Below are 25,346 nucleotides of genomic sequence, written 5' to 3'. Positions count from 1 at the left end.
CATCCACAAACTCCTTTGTCAGTAGGGTTCGGGGTTCTGTTTTTATGGGTTTTCTTGGAGGTTAAACAGGCATCTTGATGTTTTCCTTCTCCTCTCTTGTATTTCCTTGAACTAATTCTTCCCACCCGACACCCATGCCCCTCCTTTTCATCCTACAGCCTCCTACCACTCTTGTGTAGGTTCTGACAACCACTTTTGTCAATCGAGCATTTTAATTGAAGCATGGGTTTCTGCTTAATTATTATCTCAGCGAGCGTTAGCATTGTAAGCTTTTCATTTGTGAATTGTGGAATCCATAAGGCAGAGGTAAGGGGATAGGGAGATAAAAAATTTAAAATTTATTTCTTCATTTGTCCATTGAACAGACATTTATTAAACTACCATTTACCTGGCCTAACCTGGGTGTTGAGGGCCTAAGGTGAGCGAGAAAGGCCACCGCTCTCAATGTTGAAGCTTCTGGGCTGCGGGAAGGGTCTAGATATCCTGCTAAGCCCCTCACACATGCCAGCTAATTTAGACTCATGACAGTCCTTTAAGAAAGCTAATTGATACATAGTTGAAGTAAATGTTAAAAATCCCACATAGTCCTTTGAAGTTCGCCCCATGCTTGATGCTTCTGCAGCTTTTGCTGCTGCTGTTCACTCCCATATCGAAGTGTTTCCTCAGTTGTTTATAAACCCCTATATCCCCCAACACGTATTCCTACCACTTCCCTGTGACTCCTCAGCTCCCCTCCCCCAACCTCTTACCCAGCTCACTCCCAGTGTGTGGGTCTCTCCCAAGTCCTGGCTTTGTGTTTTTTCTCTATTTACTGGTTTTTGTTGTTGTTTTTTTGTTTTTGAGACAGGATCTTGCTCTGTAACCCCAGTTGAAGTGCAGTGGCATGACCATGGCTTACTGTAGCCTCAAATTCCTGGGCTCAAGAGATCCTCTATCCTCAGCCTCCAAGTAGCGAAGACTACAGTCATGTGCCACCACATCCAGCTAATTATTTTTTGTAGAGATGGGGGTATCACTATGTTGCCCAGGCTGGTCTTGAACTCCTGGCCTCAAGTGATCCTCCTGTCTCTCTCTCCCACAGTATTGGAATTACAGGCATTAGCCACTGTGACTGGCTTCCACTTACTCTTTAACCAGTATGATATGCCTAAGGTCAACCTCTTCTGTTTCCAGTTTCCCATTGGTGATTTATCCTTTTTATGTTACCATCTCTGGCCCCTAGAGCAAAGCAGTTGCTGGTAAATGCTGGAGTCTTGACTTCTCTCCCCCTTTTCCATGAGGAGGCTGGTTGAAGCAGCTGAGCTCTAACTCTGTGGGATTCTCAGGATTACAATAGTGGCCTGACCCTACACCTGCCAACACCACCATCAGCGTCACCATTTCTTCCTCTTCTTGTAATTTTTAGCCAGCCCTCATTTTCCTTCCCTCTGCACAAAAGTAGTAGATTACCACTGGAAGATTTGGCATTATTTTAGCCGGGCATTCAGTGTATCTTACTAACTCCGATTTTTCTGAGGTAACAGAACCTTTGCTTCTATTGCTAACAGAATTTCACAGATATCTGTCTTGATGATGTCAGTGTTGGTCTATTTTTAGTATTAATTTCTTGGGGAGGCCTCATTAGGTGGCAGGTAACAACACAAGCTTTGGAAGAGAGCCAGGTTGGAATCTAGACTCTAGCCAGGTAAATATGGGCAGGCTACCCCCACTTCTCTGCAACTAAACAATGAGGTTCCTAGTGACGGTCGTGAGGACGATATGAGAGTTTGAGTATAAAGTGCTCAGCACACTGCCTGATGTAGAGAAAGTTCTCAATGAATGTTTCTAATTATTATGAACGTGTTACCACTGTAAATTGGTGGCTGTGGGAAAAGTCAAGTCTGAGTTCAGAAGCCCTATAAGTCATTTTAAGTCATTTGAGTCATTATAAGTCATTTATAATTTAAGTCATTTTAAGTCATTTATAAGTCATTATAAGTCTTTGCCCTATAAGTCATCGGTTGACTCCTGCCTGTGTTGAACAGAAGACATCTTTCTGTAATTTATCTGTAAAAGAGACTATTTATCCAAGATTTTGGAGTTTAAAACATTGATCAAGTCTGGGCTGGGTATGGCGGCCTAGCGCTTTGGAAGGCTGAGACATGATTGTTTGAAACCAAGAGTTTGAGACCAGCCTGGGCAACATAGTGAGACCTTGTCCCCACAAAAAATAGAAAAGTTAGCTGGGTGTGGTGGCTGCATAGACCTGTAGTCTCAGCTACCCAGGAGGCTAAGGCAGGAGGCTTGAGCCCAGGAGGTCAAGGCTGCAGTGAGCTATGATCATACCACTGCACTCCAGCCTGGGTGACAGAGCAAACCTTCTCTTTAAAAAGGCAAGGCTGGGCGCAGTGGCTCGTGCCTATAATCCCAGCACTTTGGGAGGCCGAGGCAGGCAGATTGCTTGAGCACAGGAGTTCAAGACCAGCCTGGACAATGTGGGAGGACCCCATCTCTACAAAAAATACAAAAATTATCCGGGCGTAGTGGCACACACCTGTGGTCCCAGGTACTCGGAAGGCTGAGGTGGGAGGATCACTTGAGCCTGGGAAGCAGAGGTTGCAGTGAGCTGAGATTGGGCCACTGCACTCCAGCCTGGGTGACAGAGCCAGACCCTGTCTTCAGAAAAACAAACAAAACAAAACATTGATCAGGTCCAAGTACTTGGCATTCTCAGCCTCTCTGGTGTATGTTTCACATGGCAGCTCATGCAATCCACAAAGACTAAATTTTCCATAAGCTGTGATATTTACTGAATACAACTTACATTTCATTTGCATTTTTGTCTGATTGTTTCTGTTTGCTGTCTATTGTTTCCTGTCTCTGGTTCACAGATGGTCTAATATGTGGCAGTTTTATGCCAGTGTCCTCTCCAGAAATGCTCATTAGGTGGTAGGAAAGCAAGCACTAAAGATTTTTCTAGTCCCTTCTTGAAGCACATTCAGAGTCTGATGACTGTAAAGAGAGTGAAGGTGAGAAAGCTTTTGCTATACATCCTACACGATCCAACACTAACTCTGTTTTATTCTCCAGGACCTACAGATAGAACGAGAGAGGAGTTCATATAATATATCTGGTGGCTGCACGGCCCTCATTGTGATTTGCCTTTTGGGGAAGCTGTATGTTGCAAATGCTGGGGATAGCAGGTAAGCAAATGAGCTGTCTGATTCTTGCTAATTTCTAATGCCTTCTGATGTTTTTATTTTGTCTCAAAAAATTAAATGATTAGAAATAATTAAAGACAGGCCTACATCAGAATGAAAATGCATTTAAGAGCAATCAGGTTGATATTACAAGGTAAAGGCAGTCTCTTATGCATGTAGCAGTTCATGTACATGTCTGTGATAAATCTAAACCAGTAGTATTCAAATGTTTTTTTGACTTCAGAACCTGCTTCTCAATGAAAACTTAGCAGGAGCATATGATGTGAGACTGATGAGGAGGAAGGAAAGGGATTCGAGTGCCTTGGGTGTTTGGAAGGGAGCCTGGGATGACTCCCCAGTTGACTCCATTTTTACTTAGTGACTTTGCACTGTTCTCTCCCAGAAGCTTCTCCTTTTATGCACATTCCTATAGAAACTGCAGTCACCTCATGTCCGGGTTCAACTAAAGGAAATTTTGGCCAAGAGATCGTTGTTAACCCTTCCTTTATCCAGCATTGCCAGGGAATGAGATACATTTATGTTTTTATTTCATTTATTTTTTAAAAATTAGAGACAGGGTCTCACTATGTTGCCCAAGCTAGACTCAAATTCCTGGGCTCAAACAATCCTCCCACCTCAGCAGCCTGAGTAGCTGGGATTACAGGTTGCACCACCACACCTGGCAGTTGTGATTTTCTTTTCAATAACTGAAGCTTCTTCACTTTTGGTGTGGGGAATTTTTAAATTACAGATTTTACAACAAATATTCTAACATGTATTACACACTTCTCCACCACTTTCATAACAAAATATGCTGGCCTGAGAGTGGGACCTCTACCAAAGAACTGACTCTTTATTCTGAAAGTAGTAAAAGTACAGGACTTTTCCCCCCGCTGAAGGGCTGTGAAGACTCTCATTCTTCTTTCCCCTTCCTCTAGGTCACATGGCTTTTGTGGGCTCTCCTGCTTGCTCCACCCTTTTTGAGGTCTGATCCCACCCCTTCCCTTTCCCCTTCCCTGTCTCCAGCTTAAGTTGCTATTGCCTCTGCAGCCCAGAACACCAACTCCCTTGAGGCAATCAAGAAATTCACCTTAATTTTACTTCCATTTACAAAGCAAACTTAGGCTGAGGCAGCCTCCATTCCTCCTAGTAAAGCATCCTTTCCCAGGAAAGATCCTGGACAACAAGGGGCGAACTGACCTGGCAGCGGTTTTGGGGGCTTGAACATTGGTGTTTGTGAAGGTCTGTTGATTTCAAAAGTATATATGTGGTGATATAAACATATATATATATGTTTTACAACAAATATTCTAACATGTATTACATGAAATGTAATTACATGTTCTAACATGAAAGAGGTGGAGAAATGTGTAATACATGTTGTAAAAACATATATATTTACGTTTCCTTGTAAAATTCTGCCCAGTAAATGGAAGTATGTGTAAAATGCTATGCTTACCCTGTGGCTGCTGTTCCCCTGTGTCAGGTCAGGGTTCTGAGAGGAGACAGACTCCAACTCAGATGGGTCAACTGCGAATGAAGGAGGTAGAGAGAACCAGCCAGGAGTGTTGAGGTCCCCAGGAAGGAGATGACCACCCTGAGGAACCAGGGAAGGAAACACTGTAGCAGAGCCAAGGATAGTGGGAGTCACTAATGAGGGACCACTGGGCAGGAGCTATTGGAAGAAATGGGAGGAGAGACGCTGACTTCTCTCTGCCCGCCCTCCCATCTCTTGCCCGATCTTCCCATCAGCTGACGCCAGCAGGAAGCCAGCTGACGAGTGGCCCAGGGAGGTCAGCCTGCCAGGACACAGACATAGGCCAGGACAGTACCTCCAGGATGGGGACAGATGGAAAAGAACCAGCACATCTGCTACTCCTCTCCCACCCCAGCGTTTGAGCAGCTTCAAAGACAGGAATCTTCGGTCTTCAGGGGCTTTTAAAACACACTGAGGGGCCAGCCCCTGGCCTCTTGTTCAGTTCCTGATCTTGAGCTGGTTGGGAGACAGAGGAGAGCAGCAAAGGAGGCAATTCCTCTTTGTCTGCTCCAATTGAGTAAGACCAAGTGGATGATTCAGCTGTTGCACTCACGTTCACCTTTTGCGTTTATGTCTGGTTTCCTGTCCTTTAAAATAAGTTTGCTTCCTGGCTCACTTGGGGACTAAGGAAGTGACTGAGTGCCTTGCTCCTGGAAACAGGCCCACCCCTACCTCCCAGGGAAGCGCCTTTCACCAGATGACCTGAGTCAGAAGTTACCTCAACTTCCTGGCTGGAATACCTTTATGTTCGACTATTCTTCAAGACTCAACTCCTCCCCAATGCCTTTTTCTCATTTTTAAACATAGTTTCCTTCAAAGTTCCAGGCTCCTTAACAGAGCCAACTACCTAGCCAGGGCTTCTAAGCCTGTATCTCAGAAGCTCCAGTCCTCTGTCCAGGGACCTGCCAGTCCCAAGTGTTCATCTTCTGGGTTCTTGCCTTCTGTTGTACTTAGGTGCCCATTTCCAGACCAGACTTCGATTTCATCTATAAAGGCAGTGGCATTGAACTAGATAATCTCTAAAAATTATCCCACGAGGAGTGGCACTTTTAGAAAGTAAAGTTGTAAACGTTTATCTTTTGGTTATTTTATATTTCTTAGAATTTGTTTTGGGAATGTTAATATAACTGAAGTTCTTGGTGTTTCTAAGTGTTCATAAAAATATGATGTTTTGGCCGGGTGCGGTGGCTCACACCTATAATCCCAGCACTTTGGGAGGCCAAGGCGGGCAGATCACGAGGTCAGGAGATTGAGACCATCCTGGACAATATGGTAAAACCCCATCACCACTAAAAATACAAAAAAAATGAGCCGGGTGTGGCGGTGCGCACCTGTAGTCCCAGCTACCCGGGAGGCTGAGGCAGGAGAATCACTTGAACATGGGAGGCAGAGGTTGCAGTGAGCCAAGACTGTGCCACTGCACTCCAGCCTGGGCGACACAGTGAGACTCTGTCTCCAAAAAAAAAAAAAAGTATGATGTTTTACATGTTATATCCAATCATTTGAAAAGCCTAACAGATACTTTTATACTTAATAAAGCCATAACACACACACACAAAAAAAATCAAAAAAGCAGTATCTCTAAAACCTAATAAGCTTAATGATAAAATACTACCTCTAAAACCTAATAAACTTAATTATGCTTACAGTAGTCTAGCCCCAGTATCCACATATAAATTTGGGGTTTTGTAGTTGATTATTTGGTGTGCTTTTCACATCTGGGTCATACTTCAGGAAACCTGAGAACAATGTGAGTTGGTATTTTTATGCGCCATCTGAAGGATCATTTATAGGATGCTTACTAGCGTGCCATTCGCAGCCATTTTATAAACAATAGATACTGATATCATCTTATAGGATCATTGTCTAGTTTGCCATACTAATAATATAGGTGTTTGAGCTTACAGAAATATTCAGTTATTCCCAAGAAACAACAGCTAAGTGAGCTTTGATCATATCTATAGAAATGTAGGTCCATTATCACTGATTGACGAGCAGTCAGGAATCCCAGGGCTCAGTTTAAAACAAATGCTTAGAGCCGCAGAAGGTTCTGGCAACAGGGTCCTGATTAATGAAGTGCTAAATTTTCTTCTTTATTGCTAGATATTAGCTGTCATGTGCCTTTTTTTTTTTTTTTTTACATCTTGACAGTTTTGAGAGTAAAAAATCTTTGTTATATGTTCACTGCCCCCATAATTATTCACACACAAGAAAAGAGAAGCTTTGCCCTGGTTTGATTTGGGAAGCTGCCAATGGTCAGGAACTAAGCTGTGTATCATCTGATTTACCATCAGACATCTGCACACTTAGGAGTTGTATTCAGGAAATGTTGCCTGATGCTATTTGTGGCTTTCTGGGTTTTTGAGTCAACGACCATGCCACTCAGAGGATGTAGGACCATTCATGTAGGATGGTCCACAGTGATGCGGGTACCTGATCCATGTGGTCTGTTCCATGCCCTGATAGAACTTGCCCTTCTACTCTGCCAAGCTAACCAGCCACAGAGGCACATGCAGTAACTGCTTGATGCATGCCAGTTGCTTTATTTTTCCTGGGCAGAGGCAGCCAACTCAACACCTAGGGGATCATAAGGGACCAGGAAAGAAGCAGATGGTGGGTGGATTTTCACTTCAGGCAAAAAATGAACCAGTAGCATGCAAATGTCATGCAAAGCAATATGCAAACTATCACCCATTGTGTTTGAGTCATCAGCTCCTTAGGGCTCTGACTGATTCTTCAGTTTAGAAGGTGCTTTGACTCCATTTTAGAGATAATTTCATTTCATCTCTAGAGAACTAAGGTACCGAGGAAGCGAAGCCATTACCACGTATTTTAAACAATGTATAAAGGTTTAGCAACTGAGACTGGGTGAAGTCACTCAGAGTTTTAAAAAGCGTTTAAGATTCATTAAATTCTTAATTCTACTCTTGCCAGACTTATAGTAACAGTGGCACTAAAACAGCTAATAAGCACAAGGCACGTATTAAATACTATAACAGAGGATCACATTTAATTATCTCAATAATATAGTGAGAAGTAGGCACTGTTAATACCAGTTAAATACAGTTTACCAATTAATAAACTGAGGCAGAGTGAGGGGAAGTGGTTTCCCCAGGCTTGGGCAGCTACGGAGGAGCAGGGCCACCCCCCGCCCAAAACTGGGAGTTGGATCTGATCCCCAGTCTCTGCACCGTACCCTGGGATTTCCCATCCATGCTGAGACTCACAGGGTTTTGTTTTTCTCATTTTAGCATCTCTAAATAAAGAAGTTCTCATTAACATTTTTTTCTTCCTGTTTTTATGTGAAATAGTGACACACCTTATAATCAATGGCATCTTAGTTTTCACCTAAAATGGATTATGGAGTGAGTGGAAGGCTGTCTTAGAGGCTATTTTAAATGCACTGCAGTTGTCGACAAGATAAGCTTTGGATGGTCCAATTCATCCATTTATAATGCAGAAAAGGATTTTTTCTCAACATGAGATCTCCCATCTCATTCCAAGAGTCCCAAAGTTCTGAGACTATTTTAAATGTTGTGTTTTTGGCCGAGTGCGGTGGCTCATGCCTGCAATCCTAGCACTTTGGGACGCTGAGCAGTAGGAGGATTACTTGAGCCTAGGAGTTACAGACCAGTCTGGGCAACATGGAAAAAACCCATCTTTACAAAAATATATATATACATTAGCTGGGTGTGGTGGCTCACACCCGTAATCCCAGCTACTGAGGAGGCTGAGGTGAGCAGATTACCTGAGCCCAGAGATGTCAAGGCTGCAGTGAGCTGTGATCATGCCACTGCACTCCAGCCTGGGTGACAGAGTGAGACCCTGTCTCAAAAAATTAAAATTAAAAACAAATGTTTTCATTTTGATCGTAATCTATTGAAAATAATATAAGCATTTTCTGATTCTCTAAATGAATGCTACCATAAATTCAGACTTCCATTGTGTTGTGCTTATAACTTCTTTGGAAGCAAGTGCCTCACTGACGTTTTCGAATTGAGCCCACAGACTTCTGGGAATAGAGGGTCATCTTCTCGTGCTTGAGAGTCTCCTAGGAAAGGGTAGGGAAAGTCGAATGTGTTCATTCATTAGCTCAGTAGGACGGGAGTGAACGGCATTCCATGAATTGTCCCTGAACGAAGCCAGCAAAGTCCAGCCAGGATGGTTTTCTTTCATGTATCTTTCACTCCTTTTTAGTTTCCCACAATTACCCCCCATTAGAGTGAAAGCTTTCTCTATTAGTTCAAAGGTGAGTTCCTTTGACAAGTCTGAATGTTCCTGAGAACAGGAGTTAGGTATTAAACAGGACTTAACGTTTCTAAATTCAAAATCAATTACACATCTGTGGCATCTTCTCTCCAGGTTTCTTCCTTTTGCTGGTGGTAAAATAATGAAATATTAGGTAACTGCCTCCAAGCCAAGGGCATGCAAAGAACTATTCATTTCTTCTTATGTCCATGGATTTCACCAACAGCCAGTACAAATCCTTTCTGAAGCTCTTTTTTGCTAAAAAGTAGTTCATCTATCCATACATGCCAGTGAGCTCCTGCTCTGATATTAGCCTTCCTCTGAGTTTGGAAATATATTTGACCTTAAGCCATTAACTATATTAAATACACTATTCCTCTCACTTTCTTTGACATGTATTTGAAAAATAACAGAGAAAAACCAAAATCAACAACTCTTCTCCATTGTGAAAGGTGAATTGCTGCTTCTCCCTTTTATCTGCAGAGCCCCCTCCCCATCTTTTTAGTGTGTATTTCATGTAATCCCTTAGCTATACCCACAACCTGTAGAAGGGATGAGCAGAAAGAAAATAATGCTACCAAATGATCACAAATACAGGCAGAGAAACCAAGTAATGGCTTGAGACAGTCTCTACTTTTCCCATCAGGCCACTTGCTGTCCACACAGAGGGCACCCAAGAGGCCCTTCTCTCTCTGAACTTCCTCTCTCGGGGATTTTTGAAGCTCTTCCTGATACCTCTTGCTCTGAATTAGTGGTCTTCAAAGTGTGATCCCCAGACTGGCGGCAGCATCACCTGGGAACTTGTTAGGAGAGCAGATCACTGCTCACTGAAACGCCGTGGGTGGACCCAGCAGTCTGTGTTTAGCAAGTCCTACAGGTGACTCCGATGTATGCTCCAGTTTAAGAATCACCACTCTAAAGTCTACCCGTGGGCATCTGAGAGAGCTAGGAAGGAGTGAAATATTTTAGCTGTTCCTGGCCTGAGGGTCAAAGCATTCGACTGCAGGCGCACTATAAGGCAGTCTCAGCAAGTCCTGCTGCAGCCAGACACCACATGCAGGGCAAGCTCCGGGAACCCGTGTTTCCCCTTCCACGCTGCAGCCTGCTACATGCAGTGGCGGGCGGGGGGCGGGGGGCGGGGGGGCGGCGGCGGCGGCGGGGGGCTGCCTGTGCCTGGGCCGGCTGGCTGCAGATTCCTTTCTGCCAGCCTGACATTCTAGAACTGAGGCCCTGTTCCTCTGAAGAGTGGAATTGGGGTGAGAATTTCTAACACGATCCAGCTCCACATGTCAGCCTCCTCTTCCTGCTGGGTCGTTCTGAAGCCTGAGTAGCTGTGAAGCATCCCACCCTATACCGGCCCTCCATTCCCTTGTCTGGAATGGGTCAGACATGCCCCCGTGCGGACTTTTCATTGTTGGGCCCCTGGGAAAGTGTAGTTGTTGCAGTTCCCCATTCCAACCAAGCTATGCCTTTAAACGCGTCCCGTTTCTCTTAGCCCACTGAAAGGCTGAGCTAGGAAGTCTCATGAAGTTCGCAGAATTAGAATATGTGCACTTAGAAATGCTGGCATGAGATTATTGTGATCAAGATAGTCACCTTTTCTATGCCTGGCTGCTGAGCTAGGGTAGAACAGCGGATCAATGTCAGGAGGGAACTTCCTAGTAGAGAACCCAAGGCCCTATGTTTGCCCACTCAAGCCCACAACTGTATAGATTTCCAGGACCTAATCATCTAATTTGTAGGTGATATGAACCCAAGTAAAATGAACTAGCAAGACTCAAAAAGTCCTTTAGTGCCTGGGAAAGTGGGTAAATACCAGGTGAAGCTTAACCACAGTAAAGGTAAAGTATCACACCTGTTGAAAAGACAAAAACCAGCCTGGCACCGGGGTACAGTGGCTCACGTCTGTAATCCCAGCACTGTAGGAGGCTATGGTGGGAGATCGTTTGAGCCCAGGACTTAAAGACCAACCCGTGCAACAAAGTGAGACCTTGTCTCTATTTTTAAAAATGTGTTTCAATTAGTTGGGCACATTGGCACAAGCCTGTGGTCCCAGCTACGCAGGAGGCTGAGGCAGGAGGATCACTTGAGCTTGGGAGGTTGGGCTGCAGTGTGCCATGATTGCACCAATGCATTCCAGCCTGGGTGACAGAGTGAGACCCTGTCACCAAAAAAAAAAAAAAGAAAACTAGCAGGATAGGGGAGACAGCTTATCAATGGCTCACTTTTTTTTTTTTAATGTATTTAAGTAGACAGTAAATTTAATCTGGTCAGTAGTGTGCTACAGACACCAGAACCTAATCTAATCATAGGCTGCAGTATTTGAGATACAAGGTAAATAATAGCTAATGTTTCTTACTGGCTGGCTTACTTTGTCCATAGTAAGTACTGTTACTAGTGTCTAGGGCTTTACATGAATTTTACATAAATAACCTCAGTAATCCTAACATCAACCCATTTGGGGAAGTACTATTATTAATGTCATTTTACCTATGAAGTCCCTTTCTAGGTGACATAATTCAGCATGTGTATAGATGAACAGGAACCTTCAAAAGAGAGACTGGAGTGGTGAAGAGATTGGAACTGTTTGAAAAGATGAGGAAAATTCAAAAGAGCTACAGTTTTTTAGCCACATGAAAAGATAACTTTTGTTAATGTAAAAGATCAGGTATTTATGAGATATGGGGTAAGGTGGTAAGGTTAGCTGTCCAGGAGTCTGGGATAGAAGTGACAGCCACAGGCAGGCAGGATGGTGGTTAAGAGCAGGGACTCTGGACTCAGATGGCCTGAGCTGAATCCTGGCTCTGCCACTAGTATGTGTGACCTTGGGCTAATCTCATGTTTTCTGTACTGAGTGTTGTCAACTGTAAATGGAGATAATGATAGTACTCACTCCTCAGGTGAGGATTAGATGAGCAGATGCCTGGAAGGCCCTTAGCACAGAGCCAGGTGTATGTCAACTGCTCAGTAATCGTTAGCTACTATTACTGTTATCATACTGATCAGGAGAACTGTTTATAGATGCAATAAGCTGCTGAAGGAAGTAGTGGGTTCTTCTTAATAAAAATAGTTGTACATCAACTGCATTCCACTTAGCAAGGATGTTGTGCTAAGTTTTTCAAGGTGCCCATGAAATATTATGTTTGAGGCCCTGTGCAGTGGCTCACGCCTGTAATCCCAGCACCTTGGGAGGCCGAGGCGGGCAGATCACAAGGTCAGGAGTTCGAGACTAGCTGGGCCAACATGCTGAAACCCCATCTCTACTAAAAAAAAAAAAAAAAAAAAAAATACAAAAATTAGCCAGGCATGGTGGTGTGGGCCTGTAATCCCAGCTACTCAGAAGGCTGAGGCAGGAGAATTGCTTAAACTTGGGAAGCAGAAGTTGCAGTGAGCAGAGATTGTGCCACTGCACTCCAGCCTCGTGCAGAGCAAGACCTCGTCTCAAAAAAAAAACCAAAAAACAACAAACAGAAAGGAATATTATGTCTTTCTTTCTTTTTCTTTCTTTCTTCCTTTCCTTCCCATTCTTCCTTTCTTTTCTTTTCTTTCCTTTCCTTTCCTTTCGAGACAGGGTCTTACTCTGTCACCCAGGCTAGATTGCAGTAGCATGATCATAGCTCACTGCAGCCTCAAACTCCTTAACTTAAGCCATCCTCCCATGTCAGCCTCCTGAGTAGCTAGGATTACAGGTGCATGCCACCATGCCAGGCTAATTTTTATTTTTTGCAGAGATGGGGTCTCACTATGCTGGACCTGTGCTCAAGCCGTCCTCTTGCCTCGCCTCCCAAAGTGCTAGGATTATAGGCATGAACCATCACACCCAGCAAAGCATTATGTTTCTGTGACTTTGAGGATCTTAAAGAAATAACATGACTATTTTCATTTTTGCCTCTTTCTTTTAAGAGTTTAATGAAGCAGCACTTTGGGAGGCCGAGGCGGGTGGCTCATGAGGTCAGGAGATCGAGACCATCCTGGCTAACATGGTGAAACCCCGTCTCTACAAAAAATACAAAAAAAAAAGCCGGGCATGGTGGCGGGCGCCTGTAGTCCCAGGTATTCGGGAGGCTGAGGCAGGAGAATGGTGTGAGCCCGGGAGGCGGAGCTTGCAGTGAGTTGAGATCATGCCACTGTACTCCAGCCTGGGGCAACTGAGCAAGACTCCGTCTCAAAAAAAAAAAAAAACAAAAAGAGTTTAATGAAGCAGTGCCTTTGTCCCTTGCAGGCACTCGTGGACCTAGGCTGAAGGAGGCTCTGACATTTTTAACTCTTGGCTTCCAAGAGCTCTTGAGGCATCTCCATCCAGTGAGACAGAAGGGGACAAGAGTGTGGAGGAGCACTCAAGGAAGGGGGTTAGGGGCAAGGCCTGTTAGAGACACACAGCATTTCTGGGTGCATTCCATTGGCTAGAATCCAGTTATGCGGCTTTACTGAGAAGCAAATAAGGCTGCTGGGAAATGTAGTCTAAGTCATGTACCCGGGCCCAAGGGAATTGATTTTGGTGGACAGTTAGCAGTTTTGGCCACCAGTGGCATTGAAAAGGGAATTCTTACTAGGTTCAATTAGTAATAGTGTCTTTATTCAGTTTTTGATACATTTTCCCTTTTGTTCTGATGAAGTTACAACTTGGATATCACTATCATTTTTAAGCCCAAAGACCAATTACCTCTTTTGTTACCTGAATGTTGTCACTGTTAGTTTTAGGAGAGATGCAGTAAGTTCAGCTTTAGCTATCAAAGATAGTGAAGAAAGAGCTGACTCACCAAGATCCACTTTCATCTTGGAGAAGAACACATTTAAATAATGAAAAAGCCTACAGGTAAACAGCATACCAAATATTTGTCTTTGGAAAGTTCATCATAGAAAGCAAGGATTATTTCATTGCTAAAGGAGAAAGATTACATTAATCAGGTAGGGTGTGACTATACTGATGTTTTAAAAACTTCTGTTCTTTGGCGGTTATTTTTAAATTGTCATAGTTACATTGTAAAGATTTTTAAATGATATACCAGTTCAGTTTAATAGTTTAGTTTCTTATCTGCTCTCAAACTGCAGTTCTTCGGTATGTTTTTTGAGTTCATTTCCTCCCATTGATGTCATCCTTAATATAAGATTTGAAATAACTATTATGAATGGATTACTTATATATACACCTCAATCCATCCTCAGTTTGCATATGATAAACTTTTACAGTTCATCGTGCATGTATTACATAGTTAGAAGATAAAGGGTAAGCAGAGTAAAATGTCATGGTAGGAGCAGGATTCAACAAATATTTATATGCCTTCCACGAGCCAGGCATCTGCTGGGCACTGTGCTGGGGAAGCCACCGTGAAGTAGGCAGACAAGGTCTCTGTCCTCTTGTACTTGTAGTCAGCCCAGGTAGGCAGGTAGTCAGGCATCCTATACAAAGCAGTGTGACAGACAAGGCAGGTGTTTCAGGAGACACATGAAGCTCTGGGCTTTACTGAGTCAGGGCTGCCTTGGGTTAAAGGCACACATTTGTAATCGTGTTCTTTGGCTGCAGAAATAGCAATGCTGGTACACTGCATCAACAGAATTGCCTCACAGGTCAGAATCCATTGCAGCAGGATTCTACAGGCTAAGCCCTTTGCTTTCTTATTTCACAGTGTCATTGTGGTTGTGAATAGTGCTTCAATGTATGGCACTTGGGGTCATTTTGTGATATACATGTTGGACGGGATCATACTCGTTTTTGTGAAATATAACCCGCATTGAGCCACCATCAACAGACAATGGTTTATGAAGGTCTTGTTTCCTGATGGGATGTTGATGTTCACTGAGCAGTCCTTACTGGTGTGTGGTGTACAGTTATCAAATGATTTGTTTGCTTCAAGGAGTTAACTGAACAATATGGGCATTTCACCTTGAACTCTGTCCTGTCTTGTTTAAGCAGGGTAATAAACTCTCCAGGCCCAAATATGGTTTAGCTGTTAGTACAGGAAGGGAGGGAGAAACATGTCAGCCCTCAGAAGGGAGCCGGGGTCGTATGAGGTAGAGTGGTGAAATAGAATGATCCCAGGCGCTAGGGTTTGGAAAAGCTGGCCCTCATCCCTCTAGAAAATACCTTGCTTTCCCATTTGTGGAAGGGACTGGTTCCTACTCTTCTAGATTGCCATGCAGGTGACAGATGATGTATATAAAGCACAAGCGTGGTTCAGCCCTTCATTCTGTCACCAAATATGTCTCATGCCAGGCACTGTCAAATGCACTAGGAACACAGCCATGAACAAAAACAACCCTGCCTTCAAGGAGCTTGCAAACCAGTCTGGAAAGACAGATAATAAGCAAGGCACATAAGTAAAATGTTGAGTATGCTATTGGTAATAATTTCTAAAGAGAAACACAGGACAAGGGAAGGGACTTAGTAGTCAGGGGTGGGTGGCAGTTTCAGATGTGGTAGCAACAGAAAGTGTCATGGGGGAGAGAGTCTTAGAGTAAGGTCTGAAGGAGGTGAGTCAAGATGTTCTGGCAAATGAAACAGCCAAGGCCTTTGATATGATTTGGCTGTGTCCTCACCCAAATCTCATCTTGAATTGTAGTTCCTATAACGTAATCCCACGTGTCATGGGAGGGGACCAGGTGAGAGGTAACTGAATCATGGGGGAGTATTTTTCCCATGCTGTTCTCGTGATAGTGAGTAAGTCTCGTGAGGTCTGATGGTTTTATAAAGGGCAGTTTCCTTCACATGCTCTCTTGCCTGCCATCATGTAAGACGTGCCTTTGCGCCTCCTTCACCTTCTGCCATGATTGTGAAGCCTCCCCAGCTGTGTGGAACTGTGAGTCAATTAAACCTCTTATTCTTTATAAATTACCCAGTCTTGGCTATGTCCTTTTAGCAGAATGAGAACAGACTAATACAGCCTTGAACCAGGAATGTACCTTTTATAGTTGAGGACCAGACAGAAATGGACCAAAGAAAGAGGGGGTGGTGGGTGAGGCAAAAGAGGTGCAAACAGGGCCCAGGCATGCTCAGTGGCAGCTAGTGCTGCAGTGACCATGGCAATGGCCGTGAGGTCTGAGCTTGAACTCTCCTCTCTTGCTTGACTCTTATAATAACCAAGAGGGGGTGTGTGTGTGTGTGTGTGCACATGCACACATATTTATATATAATATTCATTTTTAAAGCCTTCATTCCATCTTGCACACCAAACCTTAAGTAATTAAATTCATAAACAGTTGGATCTATGTAAGGCCTTAACAACCAACTTGTAAAGTGGTTTATATACGTTAAGCAGTGGGTCCATTGTTGGTACACTTTCCAGTAGAATCTTACACAAATTCTCCTGTGTATAAACAAGTAAGGTGGAGCTGCCCAGACTAAACTCTAGAACAAGGCTGAGGTTCACACCAGCTCCCTTTTCCCAAGGTGGCACCTGGGGCTGCCCTGAGGGACAGTGAAGCCCCCTGAACTCAGTCTGAGGCTGGCATCTGGTCCAGAGGATGCCAGACTGGTCTGTACATCAGAATCACCTGGGGGACTTTTGCCAACGTATATAATAGTTGAGTCATTCTTGTATACCTACTACCTAGATCCTGCAATTTGCAATTTTCATCAAATATATCTGTCCATCCTCCCATCCCTCTATCAGTCCAGGGCAGACATTCATGTATTCACCTGTGGGATTTTAAAAAAATAATAATAAAAATTGCAGGGCCCCTATTCTCAGGCTTACTGAATCAGAATCCTTGAGCTTGGGGCCACTGTGGGAACCACTCATCTAGTCCAGATTCCGTTTTTTACTGATGGAAAGTGAAGCTCACAGAAATAGTCTGTCTCAAGTTCCCAGAGATAGCCAGCGGCAGGACTCGTACCAGAACCTTGGTCATCACCTGTTTTTGGAGGACCCATCTCCTCCCTTTCCGAGATTTCGCTTGGTATCTGGTAGCAACATCAGTTCTTTCTAAGATCAAATCATACTCTGGCCCTACTCTTTATCCATGAACAGTTTGCTGAGCCTCTGCTATCTTGGGGGATTACTAAGAATGTATTTTCTCCTTGGTCAAAACTTTCAACCATTATTGGGGAAAAAAGGAGTATAACTATAAAAACAAATGTTTCCTGGCCGGACATGGTGGCTTACACCCATAATCCCACCACTTTGGGAGGCTGAAGCAGGAGAGTAATTTGAGTTCAGGAGTTTGAAACCAGCCTGGGCAATATGATGAAATCCCATGTCTACAAAAAATTTAGAAACTAGCCAGATGTGGTGGTACACACACGTAGTCCCAGCTACTCGGGAGGCTAAGGTGGAAGGATCGTTTGAGCCCAGGAGGTTGAGGCTGCAATGAGCCTTGATCATGCCACTGCACTCCTGCCTGACAAAAATACCTCCAAAAAAATAAAATGAAAGAGAGAGAGAGAGAGAGAGAGAAAAGAAAGAAAGTTTTTCCAGAGTACAGGTGTGTATCTTTGCTCTTAGCTGCCCCATTGAGACAGCAATGGAAAAACACTGGGTTGGGAGTCCAGAGATAAATCACAATCTTGTCCTGTAGCAAACTGCATAACAGTTAGAAACCCACTTCCCCTGCTGAGCCGGTTTCCTGCTTTAAAGAACAGATGAGGTTAACAAGATCTTACTAATTGATTTCAATGGTGTTTTCTAGCTCTGAAATTTGGGAACCACTCAATTAGTATCCAGCCAAAGACTGACCTGGTCAGCTCAGCTTCCTGACTCCTCCATTTTCTTCCCTTCAGTCTTGTTAGGTTAGGCATAGATGGCAGAAGACAGATAAGATGCTCCAAACCTAAAGCATAAAGAAAATTTTCAGTTGCCAGCTCCATTGGGACTTGGTTCCCCCTGAGAGCTGTGCTTCAGCAGTTTCCTCAGATCTCAGCTTCCCAGGAAGTCCCCACCCTGCTCCTGATGTTCTTCTCTGTAGCTTCAGAAGAACTGTACGGCATTGACCTTTGAGTTCTTCTGGCTCTCAGAGGTCCCAGTCAGCAGGCTGCAGACAGTGTCTGCCACTTGGGTGTTAAGATTGCTTCTATCACTTTTCAAAGCCCAACCCATCAAGAAATGAGTTGAACTAACAGCTCATGGTTTAGTGGCTGTGTGTGGGCCTGAGTGGTGACCACCACCTTTCCCTTGGTATTACATCCTGCCCTTCAATGTGAGAAGTGGATTCTTTCATCCTTTTATTTTATTTTTTAGAGACAGGGTTTGAGTCTGTCACCCAGGCTGGAGTGCACTGGCATGATCATGGCTCACTGCAGCCTTGACCTCCCAAGTTCAAGTGATCCTTCCACCTCAGCCTCCCAAGTAGTTGGGATCACAGGCATGTGCCACCACACCTGGCTAATTTATTTTTATTTTTTACAGAGATGGGTCTCCCTATGTCACTTAGGCTGCTCTTGAGCTGCTGGATTCAAGCAATCCTCCCACCTCGGCCTTCCAAAGTGCTGGGATTACAGGCGTGAGCCTCAGCACCCAGGCTTCATGCCTTTGTGTTTTGTTTTGTTTTGTTTTTTTGAGACAGAGTCTCCCTCTGTCACCAGCCCAGGGTGCAGTGGCACCATCTCGGCTCACTGCAACCTCCAACTCCCTGGTTCAAGTGATTCTCCTGCCTCAGCCTCCCGAGTAGCTGGAACTACAAGCATGCGCCACCATGCCCAGCTAATTTTTGTATTTTTGGTAGAGACAAGGTTTCATCGTGTTGGCCAGGATGGTCTCGATCTCTTGACCTCGTGATTCACCCACCTCCGCCTCCCAAAGTGCTAGGATTACAGGCGTGAGCCACCGTGCCCAGCCTATGACTTTGTTTTAAATACTGCCCACCCTTGGCACCTCCCACTACTACTGCCTGCCTGTCAGCTGGCAGAGCCAACCAACCTGACTGGGATCAGTTTCCTGTCTCTAACCCTCCCTAGCCCTGCAGGTTCCCTTTGAGTCATCCCTCTGGTACCTTCCCAAAGGAAAGTGGTTTTCCAGAATCCCTTCCTAAGGGTTTTAGTGCATCACAGATCTGGAGTTGCCACTGGCACCACTTCCTCCTGTCATGGCCCGATACGGTTTTGCTGGCCCTGGTTCAGTTCACCTTCACCCCTCAGACTAGCGGTGCTGCTCTTTCACTTAATGATAGTCCTTTTTAGTAACCCAAACTTTATATGGGTTATGAAAAAAGATAGTATGAACATTTTTAAATTAGATACAAATCTAAAATAAAATTTTTAAAGAGTAGCGAAGGGAGACCCATAGCTAGAGTGCACAGTATCTCTCTCCGTGAAGGATGGCTCAGGACACAGAACGGGGCAATGGTTATGAGCATGTGCTTGGAACTCACGCGGGCCTGAGTTTGAATTCTAGCCACACAACTTAACAGAATGACTTTGGTCGAGGTAGAGGATCCTTCTAAAATGTGTGAATAAAATAATAATAGCCTCCTTTGTAGAACTGTTATATTAATGAGAGGGTGCACAGAAGGCATTCAGTGTGGTACCTGGCACACAGGAAGCACTTGGTACATGTTAGCTATTGTCATTATTAAAACAGAAATGCTGTGGATTTGCCAAAAGTACAGGGTTTGGAGTCAGATGGCCCAGGATTGAATCCTAATTCTGTCACTTACTGTGCAACCTCCAGCCAGTTACTTAACCATCCTGTGCCCCAGTTACCCCATCTGTAAGTTAGGAATTCTAACAATCCCTATCCCTTACAGTCATTGTGAGGATTAAATGAATTAATTCAACTCAGAAAATATTTGCATGCCTCCTGTGTTCTGGGAACTGAAGGCTTAGTTAATAATGAAGACAAAAACCCCTGAACCTCTGCCATTATGGAACTCACATTGTAATGGGGTATGGGGAGGAATGGTGGCAAAATAAGTAAAACATAATTCATGCAAAAGCATTAAACTTTATGTGCGAATTGAGTGCATTTGAAATGTTTATACAAGTATTTGCCTGCCTTATGGAAAGCACCTAATAAATGCTAGTTATCAACAGTGATTATCAATATATTATTCCTGCTGCTGCTACTACTGCAGATAGTAAATATATTTAAGTTTATAATAAATACATGATGCACGGTAAAATATAATTTGCATTACAGTGTAGATGGCTTGCATATGAAAGGGCTACATGAACTTTTGGGCTGATGTAAAAGCGTGTGTTGTGAACTCTTCTGATAACGTTCCTGAGCTGCTTTAGGACTCCACTGTGCAATAGAATTCATCTTAGCCAATATTGCTGCCAGATATTAGCTCTGGACCCTAGAACTGTATTCTTTCTAGATTAGATGTGGACAATATGCTGAATTCAAGTCAGCACACTCCAAAGGCCCGTGTGTGTGTGTGTGTGTGTGTGTCTCCACAAAGTTTATAATGATAGTTGCTTTGGGACACACTGGGCAGCCTGTAATATTCTCTCCAGCTCTTGAATTTTGCGATTTTTTTTTTTTACCTAGTGTTTTGGCAAGCAATGGTTGTCTCTAAGTAACACAGAAAAAGTCCTTTTTCAACAAAGCCTTTAAAAAAGCCTCCCGGCTCTCAGGCATCCGAAAAACACAGTTGTGCAGGGTTTTTGTTGTTGTTGTTGTTCTGTTTTGTTTTGTTTTTTTTCTTTTTCTTTTTCTTGCAAGACTTAGCCGTGAAGTCAAGGTCACTGCTTCCCAGGGAACTCAGCTGCACAAGAAGCCTAGAGCTGCATTGCTGGGCCTGGAGCCTGCCCTGACCCTCTGTGCTGGCCTGTGCTTCCCCCCACCCGGCTCCTGGACCCTTGCTTTTCTTTTCCAGTGGTATCCCAGGCAATAATAAAGAGGCTTTTGAAATCACAGAGTGGGAACTCTTTCCCTACTGTGGGCCACCAGGCCTGCCTGCAAAAATCGGATTCATGCAATCCATTTTCACACTGATTCATCTCTCTGCTCACTTTTCGCTCCTGTTTTGCTGCTTTTCTGTGTCAAAGTTTTTGTATAGTTGTTCCCCCACCACACCCTTGTCATGTTCTTTGTGATTCAGAACTGGCAGGTCATCATTGCCACCAGCATTTCAAGGACACATGGTCCTTCCAAATGGACTGCACCAATTTCTCAATGTTAATAGATCATCTAAAAAAAATTTTTTTTAAAAGCTGTATTATATACTTTCCAGACCCTTTATTTAAATGACACCTTACAACAGAGGCCCAGTATGTAAAACAGATAGGAACACTTGTGATGTAGAGCAGGTTACATACGGATTAGTAGCGCAGATTCTGGAGAAACACAAGCTGGATTCAGGTCCTGGCTTCTGTGACTTATCATAGCGCTGTGGGACCTTGAACAAAATACCCAACCTTTCTGTGCCTTCCTTATCAGTAAAATGGGGAAATGGGGATAATAAGAGGCCTTATCTGTGATAAGGTTAGTAGAAGGATTAAATGATTTAAAGTGTATAAAATGTTAAGCACAAGTTTCTGGCATATAATAAATGCTCAAAAAGTGTTTTATTACTGTACCAATAACCACAATAATTATCATTAGTAATATTATCCCCAGGTGGAAAAAAAAATGAAAACTAGGGTCCCCAATTTATTAAGCCAAAAAGGAAAAAAAAAAAAAGCTGAAAGTTGAGTCATGCAAGAAACTGCCTTTCCTTTTGTTCCTAAGCAAATAGCTGCCGATAAAAGGTTAAATATCTCCACTGGTAGCTACTCTGGGTTCTCCTTATCTTATGGAAAGTACTAATTTACTGAGCCCCAGATGAACAGATAATTGACTATTTCCCTACCTGTTGCTTTTCTCTTGTAACATGTGGGTTACCATACCCTCCCTCTTTCCCCTCCAGCCCACTTTTCCCCTTTAAATGTTGAAGCCCTCTAATTCATCTTTGGAGAAAGGCACCGACCGCAGACTGTTTCTGTGATTCCATGTTTTTCTCTCCCAGGCATTCCTTAACGTTGGCAAAATGAACTTTTAAATCAATTGAGACGTGTCTTGGATACTTTTTGGTTTACACCCATCAACAGTCCCTCAGGGTTTCCCATGGAGCTGTTAAAAACAGCTGTTCAGTATGGTACTTTCAATGCCATGCTTTTCACAAGTTGCCTTTGCCCATAGAGGACATTGAATGAATGTCAGAAGACCAACAAACCAATCTTCGTATTGTTTTCTGGAATGGATACTTAATTATTTAGCTTATGAGCAGGCTCTCAAACAGGCTAATTTTGTTCAGGCCACGAGGCTGGTTTTGTTGGTGATTGGGCAACCGTGCCCTTTCTCCCTCTGCGTGAGGACCAGTTGCTCACACACAGGCCACCTATACATGTCACAGCCATCAGGATTCTGCCGCTTAAAAGGGTAAAGCAGTATTCTGCTTTACCCTTTTAAGGGTGGACTCCGCAGACAACTTCCTTACCCCAAGTGGTGCAGGTTTGTGGATCAGAGCCTCTCAGGGCTAGTGGTACCACACCAGGAAGAGCTAGACTAGCCCCCTGTTCTTTCTGCAGCAGATACATAATTACATGATGCTGAAGTATTCATTACTGTTTTAGTACATTGCCAGCAAGCAGTCTTCTGGTTGACCCAACATTTCTGCAAGCGCTTTCAGGATTAGCACATTGGGAATGTGCTTGGAAGAGAGACGTTCCTAACGTATCTGTGTATAATGTGTGTAGTATAGGTGACTGAATATATACAACAAGCTGTGCAAAACAAACATGTCTCAGGTTAGGCCTAGAAGAAATCAGGTAAAGGGCTTAAAAAGCCAGGCAAACCGCAGCTGTCTTGTCTTTTATCATTTGGTATTTCACAGGATTTGTGCCTGTCCATACTTAGCTTCAGGGATGTGCTGATTTCTTCCACCAGTGTTCTTTGTTCCACCCCCTCTAAAAAGTCTCCACCCGTCCTCTCTGACCCCACATATCTGGATTTGCTCCCTTCCCCCGGCTTCTTACCTGCCTGCAAACATACTCAAAGTTCTCTCATTTTGCACAAAAAGCTTCCCCTTACCCCTGCGTCTTCCTCCTTTTTTTTTTTTTTTTTCTTTCGAGACAGTCTCGCTCTGTTGCCCAGTCTAGAGTGCAATGGCCTAATCTTGGCTCACTACAACCTCCGCCTCCCAGGTTCAAGTGATTCTCCTGCCTCGGCCTCCTGAGTTGCTGGGATTACAGGCGCCCGCCACCAGGCCTGGCTAATTTTTTGTATTTTTAGTAGAGACAGGGTTTCACTATGTTGGCCAGATTGGTCTTGAACTCCTGACCTCGTGATCCGCCCGCCTCAGTCTCCCAAAGTGCTAGGATTACAGGCGTGTCTTCCTCTTAACTTGGTTCTCTTCACATCCAGGATCGTCCCTCAGAGCATGCATTCCCTGGCTGCATTTCCCCCTTGTGACAGCCTTGATTCTGTCCCAGTGTGCTCCTCCACCTCCCTGCCCTGCGGTGTGGTGGAGCTGACTAGCTGCCCTCCTGCTACCTTTTCCTTTCTCCTGGACACAGGGAACAACCTTCCTCAGCCTTCAGTGTGTTGTAGGCATAGCTACATGGCTCAGTTTCAACCACGGGGGTGTGGGCAGAGTGATACATGACCCTCGAAAACCTCGTACATACTGTTGTCTTGAACTGTTGTGTTCCAGGAAAAAGTTATGTTGAAGTCCTAACCCCCAGCACCTGTGAAAGGGACCTCACTTGGAAATGGGACCTTTGTAGTTATCATTAAGATGAGGCCAAACTGGAGGAGGGCAGACCCTAAATCCAGCGACTGGACTTAAGGGCATGTGTAGACAGACACAGGGAAGATGACCAGTGAAAATGGAGGAAATGGAGGTAGAGACTGGGGTTAAGAAGACACAAGTTAAGGAACACCAAGGTTTTCCTGGAATCACCAGGAGCTGGGAAGAGGCCAGGAAGGAGTCTGCAGAGCCTTCAGAAGGAGCATGGCCCTACAATTTTGATTTCAGGCTTTCAGACTCCAGAACTGTGAGAGAAGTCATTTTCTATTGTTTTAAACTGCCAACTTTGTTGTGACTCATATTACACGAATCCTAGGAGACTGCCATACACACCATCCTCACTATTCTCCAGACCAGAAGTTGACAAACCAGGATGGCTTTGGAAGTGCATGCTGAAGCTGGCAGAATACCCCTGCGACTACGCCCAAGCCAATCAGACCTTGTATTTCATGTGCGAAATGAACACACACTGTATGAAGCCATGAGATATTTAGGATTATCTGTTATAGCAGCTAATATTACCCTATCAAAAACACCCACTTACAGAGGGGTTAAAGGCAGCTACTATAAGTACACACCAACTCTTCTTGAAACAATCTCTCTGCTCAGCTTCCAGGATTTCCTCTCCCCCTTCCTCCCCTTCACTGGTGGAACCTCTTCACACCTGCCACTGACATGCAGGCTGCCCCAGGGTTTGTCTTCAGCCAGCTTCTCCACATCCCACCTGAGCCATCTTACGCACCTTCAGCATCCACTTACATCCCAATGTTGCCCAAGTACAGAAGCCCAAGCCGCACTTCCCTCCCACACACCAGGCCCCATGACCTCCCTTCCTCCAGTCATCTCTCCCCTCTTGTCAGCCTCCCACCTTTCTGCAGAGCATCAGGGACTTTCCATGAGGCACGTGGCAGGGCTCAACTTGAACTTCCCTCACACTTGATCATTCTGCTTCCCCCACAACTCTAACCAACTTAGCAAGCCTATTGCCTGGCTGGGGGAGTAACTGCTTTTCAGGTATTTATTGGGCAGGGTGGCCATGAACTTGAACTTGCTGCCTTTTGGTATTTCTGAAAGATTCTGTTGAGAGGAACAGTATTTAGGGAGGATTTCTATTCCTCGCACCCTTCTAGAAATTCTCATATCTATCCCTGGATGAAGCCTGAAGCTCACACTTGTGGCCCTTCTCAATGGTTTCCTGAATGGCTTGCTTAGGCCACGTGCCTCCATTGGAGAAGGTTGTGAGAAACAGCTGTGTGAAATGTGCTGTGGCATTCACTGAAGGACCGTGCTGAAGAGCTTGCTCATTCTATCACACAGCCTCCTCTCTTTTCAGGACCACAGAGGACGTTTCTCTCGTATGCAATTTAGGGAAAGACTGGGGACTGAGAGCAGGGTAATTTTTTTTTGTTTGTTTCTGTGGCTTTTTAAAATTCGTTTTGGGCCCTGAGTTGTGTAAACCAATCCTGGTTTGTGTCTGTGTAGCCTGTTCGGAAGCATTTGTGACCCGCTTCTAATAAGCACAAGGGCCTTACAGTACATGTTCTTTGTATTAACTTAATGCCTTCCTTCCTCTGATCTTTCTAGTTTTATCTTCCACATATATTTTTATTTTACTTTGTGTGTGTTTATGTAATCACCCTTTCAATCAAGGGTAAAGGTAAAGTATGGATAAATAAGATGTCCTGCAAATCTCATACTTAAGATGCCCAGAACTAGCA

The 25,346-nt window shown here is 44.2% G+C and overlaps 1 protein-coding gene across 4 annotated transcripts in view; it reads left to right on the top strand.

Moving 5' to 3' along the window:
- The window catches only part of PPM1H (protein phosphatase, Mg2+/Mn2+ dependent 1H), a 288,361-nt gene that overhangs the window by 141,397 nt on the left and 121,618 nt on the right, over positions 1-25,346 (top strand). For all 4 annotated transcript variants that reach the window (XR_004176102.1, XR_004176103.1, XM_003906709.5 and 1 more), the window contains exon 4: positions 3,070-3,182. Coding sequence is in view for 2 of the 4 variants with exons in the window: in XM_003906709.5 (XP_003906758.2) it covers positions 3,070-3,182 (113 nt within the window). In the remaining 2 variants the exon portion in view is untranslated. The remainder of the gene's footprint in view (positions 1-3,069; positions 3,183-25,346) is intronic.

Source organism: Papio anubis, chromosome 9 (genome assembly GCF_008728515.1).
Source record: "Papio anubis isolate 15944 chromosome 9, Panubis1.0, whole genome shotgun sequence".
Classification (NCBI taxonomy): domain Eukaryota; kingdom Metazoa; phylum Chordata; class Mammalia; order Primates; family Cercopithecidae; genus Papio; species Papio anubis.
Note: the sequence above shows the minus strand (reverse complement) of the source record. Positions and strands in the feature narration are given on the sequence as shown.